General features: G+C 40.5%; 1 protein-coding gene across 1 annotated transcript in view; it reads right to left on the bottom strand.

Moving 5' to 3' along the window:
- NELL1 (neural EGFL like 1) overlaps positions 1-24,047 on the bottom strand; it is a 999,502-nt gene that overhangs the window by 835,423 nt on the left and 140,032 nt on the right. Inside the window, exon 3 of the mRNA XM_068977360.1 lies at positions 6,927-7,097. Coding sequence (XP_068833461.1) covers positions 6,927-7,097 — 171 coding nt within the window. The remainder of the gene's footprint in view (positions 1-6,926; positions 7,098-24,047) is intronic.

Here is a 24,047-nt window from a genome sequence, read left to right as displayed (position 1 = left end):
AAGCCCTGCCAGGATCAAGGAAACATCGTATCACATTGGAGGGGATGTTCTCTTTCCCATTCAGCCTCAGTAATAAATTTTTAAAGAGACTCTGCAGTTACTTACTTTTACAGGGACTCTGTTGGCATAAAAATCATTTATCATTGTGTTGTACTACCAACCATGGAACTAAAGGACAAACTATTGGAGAACCATGCCTAGGATTTGGCAGTTAGAATAATTTCAGGGACCTGATGGACCTCAAACCCTACACTGCACCATGGATTCACATTATGCACCAGGTCCTCATCCATGAGACATGGATCTTCACACAAAAAAATCTTCACTATTTCTATAAGTGAAGATTTAATTAAATTGCTTTCATTTCCAGTATGACACTGAAACATCTTTGCTACATGATGGCATATGTTTATAGTACTTCATGACGCTGTGTGTTCATAGAGTAGCTTGAAATTTTCTAAGGATTTTGCACACACTCTCTTGTTATATTCCTACAACAAGTATATGGTAGAAGAGTTACTATTAATCCCATTTTATAGACAGAAGCACAGATTCTGATGGAGAGAAAGGATTGGAGATGAAAGGACAGGAGGAATCTTCAAAGAGTCTAAGACACAGATTTCCTGGTTTCACACTCATTGCACATTGTCACATTTTATGAGTGGCATTAAGTCACATTTTATAACCAAGACAGAGGTCCAGCATTCATTACAGGTTTCAGATAAACCAGATACCATGTGCCTGGTCACATAAGAACAGCTCTTCCCCTCTGTCATATTTCCTTCTCTGGCTCTTCCTGCAGGCTGCCTCTCACTGCCGACTTGATCCACTCACTGATACACAGTCTTTTCTCACTGGCCCTATGACTGGCTTTGTCATGCTCACAAGATGAACCTCATTCCAAATCGGATTCTCATATAACTTATACAGAATCAGATCACAGTGGCAAAACTGTAAAGCTGCAGAGAGTGTCATGCATTTTGACCTGGGATGGTAAGAAACTGAGAGGCTACTCCATGTCACCAGGAGCTCTTCCCCCTGTGGTCTCCCAGACCTGATGGTCTCTACTAGAAAACCAGCAATCCATCAGGTACTGCCTTACATTCCTTGTACTGTCGCCTTTTCAGTTCAGTCGCTCAGTCGTGTCCAACTCTTTGCAACACCATGAACCGCAGCACACCAGGCCTCCCTGTCCATCACCAACTCCCGGAGTTTATCCAAACTCACGTCCATTGAGTCGGTGATGCCATCCAACCATCTCATCCTCTGTCACCCCCTTTTCCTCCCGCCCTCAATCTTTCCCAGCATCAGGGTCTTTTCAAATGAGTCAGCTCTTTGCATCACTGTTGCCTTTTACTATTAATTCAGTTACACATGGGTTATATCCTATGTTCTTTCCTTGCTTATCACGTCTCTCAGGACAGAAGATTGGGTGCTGCTAGGTTAGCTGGACATCAGGCATATACTACATTCTCAGTTTTAATTCTGATGAGTTGTGTGCATGTGTTCCTGTTTGTGAAGCAAATAATATATCAGCGCAGGAAGCAGGAGACTGAGAATCTTGGCCTAGCTCTTTTGGAAGTGGTGGTCTTTGATAGTCATCTCTTAATTTCTCCTTTACTCTAGTGCAAATGTTTGTCGAAAAGTCATTGTAGTACATTATACACGGCTTAACTACGTTAAGGAATGTTTGGTTTAACAACATGCTTATAAATACTTTAGGAGCTCTCTGGAAAGATGCCACCATATCACCATATTTCATTATGAAAAACCTAGAGATACAAAGAAATGCTCATATCGTGAAGTTATTCTGAAATATGTAACAGAAACTTTGAATTACTGACTTGTTCAGTGATTTACAGTAAGTTTCTTTTTCTGGGTCTGCAAGTTCTTCAAAATCAGTTGTATGGAAAAGCTGAATGTGCTCTGCAGTGAATCAATACCAAGCTTTAGAGGTAAAATCTAAATATGTTTGCTGTTTTGACTACAATCACCGAGTTAACTCTGTCAGAGTGACAACCGGGCTGCAGGTGTATTTATTTATGCACAGGCACTATGTCCACTTGGACAAGCTTGAACAAATGCAGTGCGAGTTCAGAGTTTCATTTCAGTGGGACTGGGTAAGAGGGAAACTGTTCCAGCAGTGAGGCAAGAGGAGGCGGGGGATTGGAGTGGGGAGACGTGTGTATTGCAGAAAGTTCCTGCTGAAGCCTGGATGCATGTACCATTTGAATGGAAAACACTTTTGAGTCCATTCCTCCACTGTCATTTCAAAACCAAGATGCTGGGAGTGACTATTTTCCATTTTCTCTCTGCTTAGCTGCTATCATTAGTGTTTAAACAGCCTGCTCACAGGCTTCCATGAGAGTCCACGATTCTTCTAATATCCAAGGATCAGGGCCAGTCACTGTGGGGGACCCTGGTGGCTTCAGAATTCAAAAGGACTGAGTGAATAAGCTAAGGACTTCCTGATGGCAAGAACTCCTATTTCTTTGTATCCCCACAGCCCAGCAGAGACAGTGTGCCCAGTGCTTTAATTGGATAGATTGACTGAAAATTACAAGTTACCAAATAAAGAGAAGGAAAGAAAATCCCTTTTGTGGAAAAAGAACCCTCATGCACTGGATCCCAGATGTCAGGGGAACGTGGGCTTTGAGTGACTGGAACAGGCTGCAGGGTGAACTGAGAATGGAGCAGGGTAATCGGAGGAATGTGAGTTCAGGCCTCCTTCTCAGCTTTGTTGGCAACTCTTAATACAAAGGAAGCAAAAGAAAAACCTAAGGCAGTGGAGAGAGTCAGGCTGGCCACCCACCTGAGTGGTTCCTTTAATGTGTCTAGCTTGAGGTAATCTGCTACCCACACTTAGGGAGTTTCTAAGTAGGCCCAGCTGACCAGCTGAAGCAGGAAGAAAAGTGTGTCTCAGTAACAGGCAGAAAGTGTTAGATTACCAACTGAAATAGCAGTCACTTTTCTTGTGAGAATTTGTGTAATTAGGTCTGAAAAGGTTCTGTTTCTCATTTCTAAGAAAAGGAGAAGTTTCTGCCACATTCCAGTTCCTCAGAACAATGGAACTGCCTGGAAATCTTGCTCTGATTTCGAGTATTTTTAGGATTCCTCACATTTTCGTAGCTTCTTTCTCCTGGGAAGACTTCCTGGCATGGTTATGACTTTATCTTGGAAAGGACGTGAATTTCAGAGGCAGAGAGCACAGGTAGGCAGGGAAAGGTTGGGGAGTTGGATCCTGGTTCAGAATTTTAGCTCCATGGTTATGTTATGTGGTTGGAACTGAGTTACTTACCATCTTGGAGGCTTTCTACTTCCAAATCTATAAAATCGGTCTAATGAAATTGCCTCCACACCATATGGCTGCCCCAAGGACCATTACATCACACCTAGCACGTTACCTGGCTTATGGTAGATGCCCAGTAGACGGAAGTCCCTTTCCTTGTGCCAAACCAATGAGTTATGTAAGATTCCACATCTTGCCCACCAGCCCAAAAGATCAGCAATGTAAGATGCATGAAAGGAAAACGCTAGAAGTAAAAAACAAGCTGCTCACACTGAGTCTGGCTTTTTCCTTCCATCATGTTCTAAGTCCAGTGCCAACAGTCCCTCATGTTGAGCTGAAGAGCCTAGTGGTTAGAGCAGACACACAGAAGTCAGACTCAGGTCCAAATCCTAGAGCTGCCTCTTAGCAGCAGAGGGTTACAAAAATAGAATGTAACCTCAGTTGCATCACTTTTAGATGAGAAAAATAGCCAGAGTGATAAATTAATATATGTAAAGTACTTAGCACAGTCACTAGCACAGTCAACACCCCAAAATGTTATCTATCACATCACGATTTATCTTCTAGCCAGCACAGCTCTAGCAGGTGACAGGTTGAGAAAAATAAGGAAGCATGACTTTAAGGGCAAAAGGAATCAAAAAGGAAGAATCTCACACTGGTATGAAATGCATAGCTTAGAGAATAAAAATCAGCCTTTCTGAAATTCACTCTCTGTAAGGGTGGCCTAGATAAGACACAGTAGACCAGCATCTTGATAAAGAGCCCAGAGCTTCTGCCATTGTAAAAATCAGCCAGTGCTGGCTAGGGAGAAACTCTTAAAGAAGAAAAGTTTGTTCCACATACTAGACACTCCTCACCTTAAACTTTCCCTCCTCCTCACTGGGGCTGTGCTTTTCAGGTACTTGGATTTCCAGGGTCCCTCACTTATTTATTGCAGCTGAGGCTATTCTGCAGTTTCTGCTCCCTCTTTCTTTTTTTTCCCCCTCAAGGGAAAGCACAAATGCAGTTTCCCACTACCACCAATTATGCGGGCAAGTTTCCCACATTTGGGGAAACCGCAAGTATCCCTCTATTTAAACCAGTGGTTTTCAAATGCCAGCCCTTGCACCAAGGTTAACCTGCTTGCATAAGAACTACCCAGAGAGTTTATGAAGAATGTAGTTCCACACTCAGGGAATCTGATTCACCAGGTCAGAGATGGCCCCTGGTTCTCCATAATTCTTAAGTATAGTCAGGTTTTATAACTGTTTCTAGACTTTTCCTACACCAAAATCAAAATTGACCTATCCCCTGGCCCAGTCATTCCCAGCTTCTCTTTCCCTAACCTGTCTAAAAACCTCATTTGTCCTGGGTCCATGAATCATTAATTGGCACCAACTTTATGTTTTCTGTCCAAGATCTTAAATAAAGGAAAATAAGTCATGCTACGAATGAAAGTATAAAAAACAAGCCACCAGAGAAGGGGACTAGTATTTAGAACCTCCTCAAATCCATTCTGTATAAATGCTGCTGCTGCTGCTAAGTCACTCCAGTCGTGTCCAACTCTGTGCGACCCCACAGATGGCAGTCCACCAGGCTCCGCCGTCTCTGGGATTCTCCAGGCAAGAACACTGGAGTGGGTTGCCATTTCCTTCTCCAATGTATAAATGCGGCTGACCCTAAAGCACACTGCGGGTTCCAGCTCTCCTGTTCTCCCCCTACTTTCATGGCAGAGAGGCCAGAATACATGACAAATGAAAGTCTGGAGACACCGGGTCACCACAGATGTGCAGAATGAAAAATAACAACAGTCACAACCACCACCACCACCAGGGTGCCAAAGGCCAAGCACCACCCAAAGCACTTTATGCAAATTGTCTTACTTAACTTTCCCATCTGTGAATATGCATAACAGTACATATAGTACTAACAGTCCCAGTTTACAAATTACATTGAGATGCAAAGGAATTAATGTGTCCAAATTCACACAGCTAACAAGTGTCTGAGGATGGCAGAGGAGACAATTTCATAGGAACCAGAGCATTTGTAAAGGCAGGGAACCTTCAATTAGCACAAACTACCCTCCCTCTCTTTTCTCTTCTCTAGAGAGAAGACTATTGGGAAATAAAAGATAAGACTTACACAAAGAGGAAGTAAATAATTGCAGAGCAAGAAAACAGCAGTGTCTCCAGGATGTTTCAGTTGGGAAGTACTAAACTCGGGCTTCAACGTTTCTTTCTTACCTATGGTATAGAAGGACACACAGGACCCTTCTTGTCTCCCATTTGAGCAACATACGGGTGGTGGGTAGGGTGACACAGAAATGCTACCTGACAGGCCACTTTAGTTCTAGAGAATTGAAAGAGCCAGTGAGTTCTTGAAGGTAGAAATGGAACGAGTGGCTGAGAGCTGGCTTCATCCAAGCTGCCCAGCCCAAGGTAAAAAGGAGCTACTTGTTTCTATGGAAATGTCATCTAGGCACACATTACATCTAGTTGAAGCCACAATTCTCCAGAAAATCCAGAAAGCACTTCAAATAGATAGACTAAGCTAGACCAAGACTCACTTTAAGATGGTGAAACTTCCTTTAAACCTGACACTAGCTTCTGTTCTCAGCCTTTCCAGGTCCTCTCCTAAGAGAGACTGCAGAGCCGGAGTAGCAAGCACACTGAAATATCCCCTTCTTTCTATTGGACCCCAGAATGGAGGCTGTCCTCAACATGCCTGTACATTTTCCAGGGCCTAAAAGAACAAGTCCTGTGGCCAAACAATCATTTAAACTTTGGCAGTAATATTAATGAAGACCAATCATTCATGGCTACTTTGCATCACAAAAGATTCTCTATAAAAGGACTATTCACTATTCATAGACTTTCAGTGGGTTCTTTGGAAATGAAAACATCCCCCTTCACCACCATCATCCAGCTGTCCAGCCACATGTGAACCAATATAGACCAATAGTGTCCTTTCTTCAGCTGGCAGTAAACCTCCTCCTCGGGACAGACATGGAGGAAGATATCTCCTTCCCACCCCAATCCACAGCATCCAATGAAACTCTCCCTTCCCCTTCTTGCCCCCTACACCCCCATCTTCAAAGTAGTCCTGCCATCCTCTGATAAACCAGAAGGCTCATCCCTCTGCAGAGGATAAATGGCACCAATTCCAAAAGATTCCAAGAATAGCCCCTTTAAGAAGTTTCCATTTGGAAAAAATATTTAAGCAAAGCTGTGCTTGATGAAGTGAAATAGAATTAGCCGCTCCAGTAGCACCGGCTTCTCAATTCATTTGAAGGTAGACCAGCTCATTCGCTTCCAAGTGGAACGGACTCAACAACGATACATCACAGTTAACTGTAGTCACAGCTCCAAGGAATTCCAGCCAGTTACACCGAGGTGTACTTAATAGTCCCCCATCTGTAATCAACCTTTTGTACATTTCTTCCTAATCGCTGCATATGGTTTCATTTTAATGAACTGTTTTCTTAGCATATTACAGTTGGTCATTCCAGGACACCTAATGGCCCATTCGGTATGTTAAATGACTCCTAGGGTCCCTTGGTTTTTCTTCCCCAGCAAGGCTTGGAGGGAATTGGTTTTTTCCCCTCCCCATTGCTCGATTTCAAGGGCACAATCACAGAAGATCAAAGGCCAGGACATACCTGTTGCAGTCGATGTGGAGGAGGAGATGGGAGGCGCTGACTGACAGTGCAACCCTGTGCCACTGCCCATCGGCCAGCCGGTACGGAAGCGCCTCTGTCCGGGGCCTCCCACTGTGCATGTAGTGATAGCGAATCTCATCCCTCAGACCACTGCTCTCCAGCTCAAAAAAGCTGTGTGTAAAGAACAAAAATGTGCTTTGTTTTACTTCTGGTTATCACAGCCCTCATCAATCCTCGTGACTTCCTATCAGGATTCCCAGACTCTAAAATTAACTCAACATGATGCAAAGAAACACAACCCACAGTTAATTGTACAACATGGAACCCAATTCACCTTCCGTCCAAGAGTCCTCACAGTGACAGCTTGAAGGCCTGATATGGTGACTGACGGACGCACTGTGAGTGACAGGTGACAAGCTAATTGGCAAAGCTCTGTGCAGTGTCACTTAAATGTAATTCAGGTCTCCTTTCTATTGTCTACAAAAGGCCATTCACGTGGAATGGGTTTATCGATATTTATTTTTATTACTGCCACTTCTACTTTTTCAAGAATTAAAGGAAAATACAAGTCACGTGAACTATCAGGGATGGAAACAAACTATCACAGAAGAGATGAATAAGGTTTTCTATTGTTGCTGTTGTTTTTACTTCCACCTGGACAAGACACTATAAGTGAACAATTCCTACACAACCAATAAGGAAGGAACGTTTGAAGCTACTCGCATTATGTGTTAATATTTCCAAATGTCATGGAATGAAACATGTGATTGACCTTTTCTTTTTTGCAGATTGTTACCTTCTTTTTCTAGATCCGTGAAAAACTCAGCACCTCCTCTGCAGTCGGCACACTGGCCATAAAAGGCAGCAGGCAACTTTGGGACAGTCCTCAGTCACACACCAGGGCTGGCACTTTCACGGGGGCAGAACTAGACAGTTTCCTATGTGTCCCTTCTGAAATGTGTCACCGTGACCATCATCACCACAGGGTCCAATCTCGCTGCCAGGCACTGCACTGGGCCTCTGACATATACTGTCTAATCCATCACTCACAAAAGCCTGGAAGACTGATATGATACCTTCTGAGGATCTTTAAAAAAAAAAACAAAAACTGAGATTCTGGAATTAAGTAACATACCCAACCCAGATTTTAAACTCGGAGCTAGATGTGACAATACCAGTTAGGCCTCATCTCAGAGGCACAGAGACAAGGTAGTAAAGATGGCCTCCGCTGGCACTGTCTCCCAGCAGCTTATCCGCACAGGCAATTCAAGAACTGCTTGCCCAAATAGGTAATCATGTTCAATCTCAAGATGTGGAAGGACCTACTGCTTCTGCTTTAATCCACTGAGTTGGCCTGACCCCACTGACCCAAGCACATTTAATCCAGAACATAAAATGCATCCTCCATGAGCACTGTGATGAATATATTATGAATCTCAGCTTCTGTTATCCATGACTTCCAAATCTCACATCACATAAGAAAACACACACACATTTCTTGCTCATCTTTCACAGAGATCTTCCCGAGATCACACTGCAGGAAAAGTGAAGTCAAGACCAGCCTCTGACCCACCTCACGAGAATGATACAAAGAATTAGGCTCGAGATCATAAATAGAAAAGGTTATTTATACTATTGCAGCCATCTCCTGGGGCCAGGTACATACTTACTAGTAATAATATAATATATATATTTTTAAGACTATTAGGGAGGAAATCCCTTAACATACAAGACATTCATTTTAAGAGAATTCTCCAATTTTTTTTCTAAGCACCCAGAATACTGGAAGAATCAAACAATCAGAGGACTTAAAAGGTCAGGAAAATCTTAGAGATTATCAGTTCATTCATTAATTTACTCAGTGTGTCAGCGCTGGACACATATTGAAAAGCTAAGATAGGATTTAAAATACAGATCCTGTTCTAAGATTTCCTACTTAGAGAATAGTGGGAAAAGAAATCAAATGTATGCCCCTCCCCTCAAAAAAGCTAGAAATTGGTGAATGGGAAACAAAGGAAAGTCGAAGCTATCATTTCATGATTAAATATGGCATTCTAGAAATGGGCTTTCATAAATATCTCATTTAATTTCTTCAGGCTAAGCACTATTATCACTATTTTACAGATGAGTTCACAGATGATCAGAGATATTAAAATACCTTGTCCAAGACCACACAGCTCCTGTACAGAAAAGCAGCATAACTTGGTACTTAAGACCTTACCAAGATTAACACATAATAAGAACTCTTTCGATGACTTTACTTGGACCAATAAGCTACTCCTAGGGGAAGGAACATGAACTTGAAAGGACCTCAATCAATGACAATCAAAAATATTCATGATAAACTGAATCGTAATAAACAAAGAAAAAATGAGGCATATATATTTAACCAGATTTAATCATCATTGCCTCATTGAGCAACTGCTCAGTGTATTATAAACATATCTATTAAAGATCATTTTGCAACGAACTGGAGTAAGTGGGTACCTCAAGGTAATCACAAACATACAGTTATAACAAATATGCACTAATATTATGCAAATGGTTACTTGTGTCTTGGGACATCTTGCATATATACAAAAATTACTGTATCTTAAACAACCCAGATGAAAGTCAAGATGCTATGTTTAAAAAACAAAGCTGTTAGAGTTCAAGACCACTTACACATGACAGTAATTCCCCAGCATTTCAAGCCTGCAGACAAGGCCAAATCTTGTGGCCTAAGAATGCTCTTATGCAATTAAAATGGGAAAATAAAAGTTATTAATAGATAACTGCAAAAGTGGTCCTAGAGATGACAAAGAAATCAGATAGCTAAGTGATACCTGGCTAAAACTGCTTCATGAATACTGAGGAGAGAACAGGGCAGTACTTGCAGGCAGTAATCCTCTGCTAATACTGTTGTGAGGCTTAGTCCTGAAAGCAGCATGGAGGAGGCAGTCATTTGGCCTGATTAGCCTAAAGCACAGACTGTAGATTTGTAGTAGAGCCTGCTTCTTTGGTGGTTCAGAGATGATAAAGAATCTGCCTGCAGTGCGGGAGACCTGGGTTCAATCCCTGGGTCAGGAAGATCCCCTGGAGAAGGGAATGGCTACCCACTCCAGTACTCTTGCCTGGAAAATCCCATGGACAGAGGAGCCTGGTGGGCTACAGTGCATGAGGGTGCAAAGAGTTAGACACAACTAAGCGACTAACACACACACTTGTTACTCAAGTATGGTCCACTGATGTGCAGCATCATCATCTACTGAAATTCAGATTATAGGGCCCAAACCAAGACCCACTTGAATCAGAATCTGCACTTGAATAAGACTCACAAATGATTCACACACACACTAAAAGTTAAGCAGCACTGCGGTTAAGTACACCAGGTGTTGCTTTATGCCCCGGGCAACTAATCATGGTCAAACAGCAGAAGTCTGATGCTACGAGCAAGTGAATAAGAACCATGTGGAGCTTTCAGGGGAAGAGAGGGCGCTGAAAGCAATAGTGAGTCAGTGTTCAGTGAGCTCTCACCCCTACCAGTCCTCTCTCTTTACCCCTCAAGTGCTTTTGAGTCTTCCTAGGAGTTTGTGGGAAGGACCAGCTGTATAGGTGATAAAGTTATCAGTCAGATTTTGTGAGCAGCATTTCTCCCCTTAGACTGGCACCTCAGCCAAGTGTACTGCTCCAGTGAACTGTCCTGGCTCCCAGAAAAATTTGTTCATCCTTCAAGTATTTGAACACAGCAATAATATTCACTACAAAGCTTTCTCTTTTAGACCAAGCATTTCCAGCTCAATCTTTTATACTACTGCTCCCACCCAAAATAAAAGGCCTTCCTGGCCAAAGATGGGGTCACACCGTTCTTTTAAGATTCTTCCCCAACTTGGTCACCAGGCTTCAGGTATGGTAAAATGGATCAGCTACTCCCATAAATATAGCATCCAGGAATAAAAATGCCTCCGTTGCACTGTGCACAACTGAGTGCATCCTAACGTTGACACTGACGACAGATATCTAACACAGTAAATCCTTTGACTCAGAATTACTTTGAATCCAGTATTTTGACTCAAAATAACTATGAGGGTGAATCTTCCCTACCATGTATTTCATAGCTCGATTTTCTTCAACCTAACTTCTTGCTTAAGTGCTAGGCAGACCCTAGCCATAAACAGTGTGAATAATTCTCCAAAGCCTATCCTTAAGGGTTCAGTTCAGTCTCCCAGTCGTGTCCAACTCTTTGCGACCCCATGAATCGCAGCACGCCAGGCCTCCCTGTCCATCACCATCTCCCGGAGTTCACTCACACTCGCGTCCATCAAGTCAGTGATGCCATCCAGCCATCTCATCCTTGGTCGTCCCCTTCTACTCTTGCCCCCAATCCCTCCCAGCATCAAAGTCTTTTCCAATGAGTCAACTCTTCACATGAGGTGGCCAAAGTACTGCAGTTTCAGCTTTAGCATCATTCCTTCCAAAGAAATCCCAGGGTTAATCTCCTTCAGAATGGACTGGTTGGATCTCCTTGCAGTCCAAAGGACTCTCAAGAGTCTTCTCCAACACCACAGTTCAAACGCATCAATTCTTCAGCTCTCAGCCTTCTTCACAGTCCAACTCTCACATCCATACATGACTAGTGGAAAAACCATAGCCTTGACTAGACGGACCTTAGTCGGCAAAGTAATGTCTCTGCTTTTGAACACGCTATCTAGGTTGCTCATAACTTTCCTTCAAAGGAGTAAGCATCTTTTAATATCATGGCTGCAAATCACCATCTGCAGTGATTTTTGAGCCTCAAAAAATAAAGTCTGACACTGTTTCCACTGTTTCCCCATCTATCTCCCATGAAGTGATGGGATCGGATGCCATGATCCTCATTTTCTAAATGTTGAGCTTTAAGCCAACTTTTTCACTCTCCTCTTTCACTTTCATCAAGAGGCTTTTTAGTTCCTCTTCACTTTCTGCCATAAGGGTGGTGTCATCTGCATATCTGAGGTTATTGATATTTCTCCCAGCAATCTTGATTCCAGCTTGGGTTTCTTCCAGCCCAGCGTTCCTCATGATGTTGCATATAAGTTAAATAAGCAGGGTGACAATATACAGCCTTGACATACTCCTTTTCCTATTTGGAACCAGTCTGTTGTTCCATGTCCAGTTCTAACTGTTGCTTCCTGGCCTGCATACAGATTTCTCAAGAGGCAGGTCAGGTGGTCTGGTATTCCCATCTCTTTCAGAATTTTCCACAGTTTATTGTGATCCACACAGTCAAAGGCTTTGGCATAGTCAATAAAGCAGAAATAGATGTTTTTGTGGAACTCTCTTGCTTTTTCCATGATCCAGCAGATGTTGGCAATTCAATCTCTGGTTCCTCTGCCTTTTCTAAAACCAGCAACAATCAGTTACTATGAACTGAATTCAAATCTCACAAAACTGCCTGATACCCATGTTAGATTCATAAATAAAAGTCAGGAACAATAATTCCAAATAACATAGATAGGTTAAGATCAACCAATTATTTTCATTAAAATATTTGTCATTTTCCCAGTAACTTATGCCAGGGAACCCATTTCTTCAGAATATTAGGCAGACCAACAGGATAACTACAAACACTCAAAATGTTGAAGTGGTTATTGCTGGATGAGTGTGATTTTTCCATACACTAGGATGAAAACATCAGGGTTAACTTTTAAATGGTTCCAGAACTAAATCAATATTAAATACAAAAAGCTTTCATGAAAAAGTATTTTTTCCAGCAGCTCCACAAAGATATATATTGATTGTCTGGAGAAATAGCTCACACCCCAAAGAGCTCCAAAGTGAGTGCAGTACCAGCTTCCACCCTATGGCCTCTATGTGCCCCTGAACCAAAAACTGCCTCCCAGAAGTCTCAGTGGGGAGTTCAAGGCAAAATGGATGTGAGAAACAAGGCCACTCCTATCCAATGTGTATCCCTGGCAGGATTATTGGGAGGAAAGGAGAAAAACCAGATAAGCCATTATCTTCTTTCTGTAATGGAAACAAATCATCACAGGTGTAGAGAACACCTGGGTAGACTATTCTTCAAATCCTAAAAAATGGCAAAGAAGATTAAAAGAAACAAGTCTGCTAGCAATTTCCTAGCAATATCCTAGCATATTGCCTGCAATGCCTAGAAAAAACATCTACTTCTGCTTTATTGACTATGCCAAAGACTTTGACTGTGTGGATCACAACAAACTCTGAAAAATTCTTAAAGAGATGGGAATACCAGACCTCCTGACCTGCCTTCTGAGAAATCTGGATGCAGGTCAAGAAGCAGCAGTTAGAACTGGACATGGAAAAACAGAATGGTTCCAAATAGGAAAAGGGGTACATCAAGGCTGTATATTGTCACCCTGTTTATTTAACTTATATGCAGAGTACATCATGAGAAACACTGGGCTGGAAGAAACCCAAGCTGGAATCAAGATTGCCAGGAGAAATATCAATAACCTCAGATATGCAGATGACACCACCCTTATGGCAGAAAGTGAAGAGGAACTAAAAAGCCTCTTGATGATAGTGAAAAAAGAGTGAAAAAGTTGGCTTAAAGCTCAACATTCAGAAAACTAAGATCATGGCAACTGGTCCCATCACTTCATGGCAAATAGACAGGGAAGCAATGAAAACAGTGACAGACTATTTTTTGAGGCTCAAAAATCACTGCAGATGGTGACTGCAGTCATGAAATTAAAAGACACTTGCTCCTTGGAAGAAAAGTTATGACCAACCTAGACAGCATATTAAAAAGCAGAGACACTACTTTGCCAACAAAGATCTGTCTAGTCAAAGCTATGGTTTTTCCAGTAGTCATGTATGGATGTGAAAGTTGGACTATAAAGAAAGCTGAGCACTGAAGAATCGATGCTTTTGAACTGTGGTGTTGGAGAAGACTCTTGAGAGTCCCTTGGACTGCAAGGAGATCCAACCAGTCCATCCTAAAGGAAATCAGTCCTGAATATTAATTGGAAGGACTGATGCTGAAACTCCAATACATTGCCCACCTTGAGTTAGTCAAGAACTGCTTCATTGGAAAAGATCCTGATGCTAGGAAAGATTGAAGGTGGGAGGAGAAGGGGACAAGGGATGAGATGGTTGAATGGCATCACGAACTCAGTGGACATGAGTTTGAGTAAACTCCAGGAGGTGGTGATGGACAGGGACGCCTGGCATGCCACAGCCTAAGGGGTCACAAAAAGTCAGACACAACTGAGTGATCGAACTGAATTGAGAAAAGGTTAATTCTACTTTTAACAATATAGCTAACATTTATTTGGTAATAGCCAAGCAATACCACTCTTGGGCATATACCCAGAAAAGATGAAAACTCTAATTTGAAATGATACATGCACCCCAATGTTCATAGCAGCACTATTTATAATAGCCAAGAAATGGAAGCAACCTGAATGTCCACTGACAGATGAAGAGGACATGGTACATATACACAACAGAATATTACTCAGATATAAAGAATTAAATAATGCCATTTGCAGCAACAAGGGTACACCTAGAGATTATCATAAGTGAAGTCAGATGGAGATTGACAACTATTATATGATATCATGTATATACAGAATCTATAGATGATACACATAAACTTATTAACAAAACAGAAACAGAGGTGGTCATAAAAGGCAGTTATATGGTTATCAGAGATGAAAGCAGGGAGAGGGATACGTTAGATACACACTACTACATACAAAGCAGATAAGCAAGAATGAACTACTGTATAGCACAGGGAACTAAATTCATTATCTTGCAATAACTTATAATAGCTAAGATTGTGAAAAATGGATTTATTTATGTGAAACTGAATCACTTTGCTGTATACCTGAAACTAACACAACATTGCAAATCAACTATAGGTCAATTAAATTAAAAGAAAATAGTAACAGCCAATATGTACAATGCTTACTGCCAGGAAATGACTGTAGGCCTTTATATTTCATATTAAAATAATCCCTACCACATCCTAGGGTATATTTATCTATTTATTCTTTGCTTTAACAGACGCTTCCACAGCACTATGTGCCAGGCACTCTTCCACAAGTATTTACTCATTTAATCTTCACTGAAACCTCAAATATTATCAGCTATTACCATTCCAGTTTTATAGAGGATGGAACCAAAATAAAGATTAAATAACTTTTCCAAAGCTACAGAGCTAGGTAATAATGGAACTAGGATCCACATGGGAATAGCCTAGCTCCAGGGTTCCTGCTTTATACAGCCTCCCAAGTTCATGCTTTTAACTACTACCTCATTTTAAAAAAGGAAATTTACGATTTGGGAATGGAAAAAGGTATTCCATGTAAATGGAGAGCAACTGAAAGTTAGAGCAGCTATACTCATATATCAGACAAAACAGACTTTAAAATAAAAACTGTTACAAAAGACAAAGAAAGATACTACATAATGATCAAAGGATCACTCCAAGAAGAAGATATAACAATTATAAATACATATGCACCCGACATAGCAGCAACTCAATACAGAAGGCAAATAAGGGAGAAAGCAACAGAAACGCAGTAGTAATGGGGGACTTTAATACCCTACTTTCCTCAACGGACAGATCATCCAGACAGAAAATCAGTAAGGAAACACAGGCCTTAAATTACACATTAGCCTTAATTGATATTTATAGAATATTCCATTCAAAAGCAGAATACACATTCTTCTCATGTGCACATAGAACACTCTTCAGGATTGACTGCAAAGTGAGCCTCTGTAAATCTAAAACTGAAATCCTATCAAGCATCTTTTCTGATCACAACACTATGAGATTAGAAATAAACTATAATGGGGGAAAAAAGTGGCTTCCCAGATGGCACAGTGGTAAAGAATCCACCTTCCAGTGCAGGAGACACAGGAGACACAAGTTCTATCCCTTGACCAGAAAGATCCCCTGGAGAAGGAAATGGCAACCCACTCCAGTATTCTTGCTTGAAAAATTCCATGAACAGAGGAGTCTGGTGGGCTACAGTCTACAGGATAGCAAAGTTGGACACAACTGAGCATGCACACACACAAGAAAAAAAAAAAACTAAAACACACACACACACACACACGCAAACATGTGCAAGCTAAACAAAATGCTTTTAAAAAACCAATGGGTCAGTAAAGGAATTGAAGAAGAAATTAAAAAATACCTAGAGACAAATGAAAACAAAAACACAATGATCCGAAACCTATGAGATGGAGTAAAAGCAACTCTAAGAAAGACATTTATAGCAATACAGTCTTATCTTAGGTAACAAGAAAAATCTCAACTAAACACCCTAAATTTAACACCTAAAACAACTGAAGAAACAAAAACAAGCAAAACCTAAAGTTAGTAAAGAGAAAGAAATCATAAAGATCAGAGCAGAAATAAAATAAATAGAGATGAAGAAAACAATAGCAACGATCAATGAAACTAAAAGCTGTTTCTTCAAAAACATAAAATTGATAAAACTTTAGCCAGTCTCACCAAGAAAAGGGAGAGGACTCAAATCATTAAAATTTGAAATGAAAAAAGAAAAGTTACAACTGATACCACAGAAATACAAAGGATCATAAGAGACTATTACAAGCAACTGTATACCAATAAAACAGACAACCTGGAAGAAATGCACAAATTCTTAGAAAAGTACAGTCTCCCAAGAGTGAACCAGGAAGAAACTGAAAACAAACAGACCAATCCCAAGTAATGAAATTGAAACTGTGATTTAAAAAACTCAACAAAAGTCCGTGACAGATGGCGTCATAGATGAATTCTATCAAATATTTAGAGAAGAGCTAACATCTATTCTTCTGAAACTGTTCCCAAAAAATTGCAGAGGACAGAAAACTTCCAGATTCATTCTATGAGGCTGCCATCACCTTGATATCAAAACCAAACAAAGACAACACAAAAAAAAAAGAAGAAGAAAATTATAGGTCAGTACCACTGATGAACATAGACACAAAAATCCTCAACAAAATATAGCACTCTGAATACAAAAATACATTAAAAGGACCATACTGGATCATGATCAAGTGGGATTTATCCCAAAGATGCAAGATTTTTCAACATTTACAAAACAATGTGATATACCACATTAACAACTCAAATAAAAACCATGTGATCACCTCAATAGATGCAGAAAGTTTGACAAAATTATGATAAAGACTCTCCAGAAAATGGAAATAGAGGAAATACATCTCAACATAATAAAGGTTATATGCGACAGACCAATAGCTAGCATCATACTCAGTGGTGAAAATCTGCAAGCATTTCCTCTAAGATAAGGAACAAGACAAGAATGTCCACTCTCACCACTTTTATTCCGTATAGTTTTGGAAGTCCTAGCCACAGCAATCAGAGAAGAAAAAGGAATAAAAGGAATCTGAATGAGAAAAGAAGTTAAACTGATATTATTTGGAAATGACATGATACTATACATAGAAAATCCTAACGACACTACCAGAAAACTACTAGAACTTATCAATGAATTGTTACCTGAAGAAAGCTGCAAGTAACAAAGGATTCCCAAGTAGCTCAAATAGTAAGAGTCTGCCCACAATGCAGGCAAAGTAACAAAATTATTTCACAGAAATCTGTAATCTTTGGTAGAGTTGTAAGTCACAAAATTAATACACAGAAATCTGTTGCATTTTTATATAATGAATAAAAAATATCAAAAAAGAACTCAAGAAACAATCCCATTTACCTTCATATCAAAAAGATTACCTAGAAACAAACCTTTCTAAAGAAATAAAAGACCTGTATTTCAGAAATTATAAGACACTGATGAAAGAAATCAAAGAAGAATCAATATTGCTAAAATAGCTACACTAACCAAGGCAATCTACAGATTGAATGCAATCCCTATCAATTACCAATGGCATTTTTCACAGAACCAAAAAAAAAATTTACAATTTGTATGGAGACAAATAGTGGAGACATAATTTTGTGTATGAAGACACAAAAGACACCAAATAGTCAAAACTATCTTGTGAAAGAAAAATGGAGTTGGAGGAATCAGGTGCCCTGATTTCAGACTATATGACAAAGCTATAGTCATCAAAACAGTATGGTACTGTAGTCATCAAAACAGTACGGTACTGGAACAAAAACAGGCATACAGATGAATGTAACAGGATAGAAAACCCAGAAATAAACTCATGTACCTATCATCAATTAATCTATGATGGAGGAAGCAAGACTATACAATGGAGGAAAGACAGTCTCTTCAATAAATGGTGTTGATAAAATTGGACAGCTACATATAAAAAATGAAAATAGAACACTCTTTAACACCACACACACACAAACACACACACACACACACACGGATTAAAGACCTAAATGTGAAATCTGACACTACGAAATTCTTAGAGGAAAACATAGGCAGAATACTCTACATGAATCACAGCAATATCTTTTTTGATCCATCTCCCAGAGTAACAGAAATAAAAAGAAAAGTTTTTGCAAAGCAAAGGATACCATAAGCAAAATGAAGATAACCCAGAGAATGAGAGAGAATTTTTGCAAATGATATGACTGACAGGGATTAGTCTCCAAAATTTACAAACAGTTCATGAATCTTAATATCATCAAAACAAACAAGCCAATCAAAAATGAGCAGAAGACCTAAATAGACATTTCTCCAAAGATGACATACAGATGGCCTAGAGGCATATGAAAAGACGTTCCACATTGCTAATTATTAGAGAAATGCAAATCAAAACTACAATGAGAAATCAACTCAGACCAGTCAGAATGGCTATCATCAAAATATCAATATATAATAATTCTTGAGTGGGTGTAGAAAGAAGGAAACCCTCCTACACTGTTGGTGGGAATGTAAATTGGTACAGCCACTGGGGACAACCGTATGGAGGTTCCTTAAACAAACTAAAACCAGAGATATCATAAAACCTGCAGTCCCACTCTTGGGTATGTACCTGGAGAAAAATATGGTCCAAAAGGATATATGCACCCTAATGTTCACAGCAGGACTGTTTACAATAGCCAAGACATGGAAGCAACATCAATAGAAGACTGTATTAAAAAATCAGAAGGACAAACTAAGTAATCAATCCCATTCACTACTGCAACAAAAAGAACAAAATCTATCTAGGAATAAAGCTACCTTTTGCAGCCAAAGATGGAGAAGCTCTATACAGTCAACAAAAACAAGACTGGGAGCTGACTGTGGCTCAGATCATGAACTCCTTATTGCCAAATTCAGACTTAAATTGAAGAAAGTAGGGAAAACCACTAGACCATTCAGGTATGACCTAAATCAAATCCCTTATGATTATACAGTGGAAGTGAGAAATAGATTTAAGGGCCTAGATCGGATAGATAGAGTGCCTGATGAACTATGGAATGAGGTTCGTGACATTGTACAGGAGACAGGGATCAAGACCATCCCCATGGAAAAGAAATGCAAAAAAGCAAAATTGCTGTCTGGGGAGGCCTTACAAACAGCTATGAAAAGAAGAGAGGCGAAAAGCAAAGGAGAAAAGGAAAGATATAAGCATCTGAATGCAGAGTTCCAAAGAACAGCAAGAAGAGACAAGAAAGCCTTCTTCAGCGATCAGTGCAAAGAAATAGAGGAAAACAACAGAATGGGAAAGACTAGAGATCTCTTCAAGAAAATTAGAGATACCAAGGGAACATTTCATGCAAAGATGGGCTCGATAAAGGACAGAAATGGTATGGACCTAACAGAAGCAGAAGATATTAAGAAGAGGTGGCAAGAATACACGGAAGAACTGTACAAAAAAGATCTTCACGACACAGATAATCATGATGATGTGATCACTAATCTAGAGCCAGACATCTTGGAATGTGAAGTCAACTGGGCCTTAGAAAGCATCACTACAAACAAAGCTAATGGAGGTGATGGCATTCCAGTTGAGCTATTTCAAATCCTGAAAGATGATGCTGTGAAAGTGCTGCACTCAATATGCCAGCAAGTTTGGAAAACTCAGCAGTGGCCACAGGACTGGAAAAGGTCAGTTTTCATTCCAATCCCAAAGAAAGGCAATTCAAAACAATGCTCAAACTACCGCACAATTGCACTCATCTCACATGCTAGTAAAGTAATGCTCAAAATTCTCCAAGCCAGACTTCAGCAATACGTGAACTGTGAACTCCCTGATGTTCAAGCTGATTTTAGAAAAGGCAGAGGAACCAGAGATCAAATTGCCAACATCTGCTGGATCATGGAAAAAGCAAGAGAGTTCCAGAAAAAATCTATTTCTGCTTCATTGACTATGCCAAAGCCTTTGACTGTGTGGATCACAATAAACTGTGGACAATTCTGAAAGAGATGGGAATACCAGACCACCTAACCTGCCTCTTGAGAAATCTGTATGCAGGTCAGGAAGCAACAGTTGGAACTGGACATGGAACAACAGACTGATTCCAAATAGGAAAAGGAGTATGTCAAGGCTGTATATTGTCACCCTGCTTATTTAACTTCTTTGCAGAGTACATCATGAGAAACACTGGACTGGAAGAAACCCAAGCTGGAATCAAGATTGCCAGGAGAAATATCAATAACTCAGATATGCAGATGACACCACCTTTATGGCAGAAAGTGAAGAGGAGCTAAAAAGCCTCTTGCTGAAAGTGAAAGAGGAGAGTGAAAAAGTTGGCTTAAAGCTCAAGATTCAGAAAACGAAGATCATGGCATCTGGTCCCATCAGCTCAGTTCAGTTCAGTCGCTCAGTCATGTCTGACTCTGCGACCCCATGAATCACAGCACACCAGGCCTCCCTGTCCATCACCAACTCCCAGAGTTCACTCAGACTCATGTCCATCGAGTCCGTGATGCCATCCAGCCATCTCATCCTCGGTCGTCCCCTTCTCCTCCTGCCCCCAATCTCTCCCAGAATCAGAGTCTTTTCCAACGAGTGAACTCTTCACATGAGGTGGCCAAAGTACTGGAGTTTCAGTTTTAGCATCATTCCTTCCAAAGAAATCCCAGGCTTGATCTCCTTCAGAATGGACTGGTTGGATCTCCTTGCAGTCCAAGGGACTCTCAACAGTCTTCTCCAACACCACAGTTCAAAAGCATCAATTCTTCAGTGCTCAGCCTTCTTCACAGTCCAACTCTCACATCCATACATGACCACAGGAAAAACCATAGCCTTAACTAGGCAGACCTTAGTCGGCAAAGTAATGTCTCTGCTTTTGAATATACTATCTAGGTAGGTCATAACTTTTCTTCCAAGGAGTAAGCGTCTTTTAATTTCATGGCTGCAGTCACCATCTGCAGTGATTTTGGAGCCCAAAAAATAAAGTCTGACACTGTTTCTACTGTTTCCCCATCTATTTCCCATGAAGTGATGGGACCAGATGCTATGATCTTTGTTTTCTGAATGTTGAGCTTTAAGCCAACTTTTTCACTCTCCTCTTTCACTTTCATCAAGAGGCTTTTTAGCTCCTCTTCACTTTCTGCCATAAAGGTGGTGTCATCTGCATATCTGAGTTATTGATATTTCTCCTGGCAATCTTGATTCCAGCTTGGGTTTCTTCCAGTCCAGTGTTTCTCATGATGTACTCTGCATAGAAGTTAAATAAGCAGGGTGACAATATACAGCCTTGACATACTCCTTTTCCTATTTGGAACCAGTCTGTTGTTCCACGTCCAGTTCCAACTGTTGCTTCCTGACCTGCATACAGATTTCTCAAGAGGCAGGTTAGGTGGTCTGGTATTCCCATCTCTTTCAGAATTGTCCACAGTTTATTGTGATCCACACAGTCAAAGGCTTTGGCATAGTCAATGAAGCAGAAATAGATGTTTTTCTGGAACTCTATTGCTTTTTCCATGATCCAGCAGATGTTGGCAATTTGATCTCTGGTTCCTCTGCCTTTTCTAAAATCAGCTTGAACATCAGGGAGTTCACAGTTCACATATTGCTGAAGTCTGGCTTGGAGAATTTTGAGCATTACTTTACTTCGTGGGAAATAGATGGGGAAACAGTAGAAACAGTGTCAGACTTTATTTTGGGGGGCTCCAATATCACTTCAGATGTTGACTGCAGCCATGAAATTAAAAGACGCTTACTCCTTGGAAGAAAAATTATGACCTACCTAGATAGTATATTCAATTAGAGACATTACTTTGCCAACTAAGGTCTCCCTAGTCAAGGCTATGGTTTTTCCTGTGGTCATGTATGGATGTGAGAGTTGGACTGTGAAGAAGGCTGAGTGCTGAAGAATGATGCTTTTGAACTGTGGTGTTGGAGAAGACTCTTGAGGGTCCCTTGGACTGCAAGGACATCCAACCAGTCCATTCTGAAGGAGATCAGCCCTGGGATTTCTTTGGAAGGAATGATGCTAAAGCTGAAACTCCAGTACTTTGGCCACCTCATGCGAAGAGTTGACTCATTGGAAAAGACTCTGATTATGGAAGAGATTGGAGGCAGGAGGAGAAGGGGACGACCCAGGATGAGATGGCTGGATGGCATCACTGACTCGACGGACATGAGTCTGAGTGAACTCCGGGAGATGGTGATGGACAGGGAGGCCTGGCGTGCTGCGATTCATGGGGTCCCAAAGAGTCAGACACGATTGAGTGACTGAACTGAAGGAGATGCAGAGATATTCCATATTCCTGGATTGGAAGAATCAAAATTGTGAAAATGACTATACTACCAAATGCAGTCAACAGATTCAATGTGATCCCAATGAAATCACCAATGGCATTTTTCACAGAACTAGAACGAAACATTTCACAATTCATATGGAGACACAAAAGATCCTGAATAACCAAAGCAGTCTTGAGAAAGAATAGAGCTGGAGGAATCAACCTTCCTGACTTCAGATTATACTACAAAGCCACAGTCATCAAGACAGTATGGTACTGGCACAAAGACAGAAAAATAGACCAACAGAACAAAACAGAGAGCCAACTATAAACCCACACACCTATGGGCACCTTATTTTTGACAAAGGCACAGGAATATACAGTGGGGCAAAAATAGCCTCTTCAATAAATGGTGCTGGGAAAACTGGACAGCTTCATGCAAAAGAATGAAATTAGAACACTTCCTAATGCTATACACAAAGATAAAATCAAAGTGGATTAAAGACCTAAACATAGGACCAGTAACTATAAAACTCTTAGAGGAAAACATCGGCAAAACACTTGATGACATAAATCAAAGCAAGATCCTCTATGACCCACCTTTTAGAGTAATGGAAATAAAAACAAAAATAAACAAATAGGACCTAATTAAACTTAAAAGCTTTTGCACAGCAAAGGAAACTACAAACAAGGTAAAAGGAGAACCCTCAGAATGGGAGAAAATAAAAGCAAAGGAAACAACTGACAAAGAATTAACTTCCAAAATTCACAAGCAGCTCATATAACTCAGTATCAGAAAAACAACCCAATCAAAAAGTGGGAAAATGCCCTAAACAGACATTTCTCCACAGATGACATATGGATAGCTAACAAACGCATGAAATTATGCTCAACATCACACATTATTAGAGAAATGCAAGTCAAAACTACAATGAGATACCACCTCACACCAGTCAGAATGGCCATAATCAAAAAGTCTACAAACAATAAATGCTGGAGAGGGTATGCAGAAAAGGGAATCCTCTTGCACTGTTGGTGGGAATGTAAATTGATACAGCCACTATGGAAGATGGTATGGAGATTTCTTTAAAAACTAGGAATAAAACCACCATATAACCCAGCAGCCCCATCACTAGGCATATACCCTGAGGAAACCAAAACTGAAAACGGCACATGTACTCCAGTATTCACTGCAGCACTCTCTACAATAGCTAGGACATGGAAGCCTCCTAGATGTCCACTGACAGATGAAAATATCCACGGACATGGATAAAGAAGCTGTGGTACATATATACAATGGAATATTACTCAGCCATGAAAAAGGAATGCATTGAGTCACTTCTAATGAGGTGGACAAACCTAGAGCCTATTATACAGAGTGAAGTAAGTCAGAAAGAGAAGGATAAATATATGCTAACACATACGTATGGAACCTAGAAGAATGGTATTAACGAATTTATTTGCAGGGCAGCAATGGAAAAACAGACATATGAGAACAGACTTATGGACACGGGGAGGGGAAAACGCAGGGGTGAGATGTATGGAGATAGTAACA

This window comes from Capricornis sumatraensis, chromosome 8 (genome assembly GCF_032405125.1).
Source record: "Capricornis sumatraensis isolate serow.1 chromosome 8, serow.2, whole genome shotgun sequence".
NCBI lineage: Eukaryota > Metazoa > Chordata > Mammalia > Artiodactyla > Bovidae > Capricornis > Capricornis sumatraensis.
Note: the sequence above shows the minus strand (reverse complement) of the source record. Positions and strands in the feature narration are given on the sequence as shown.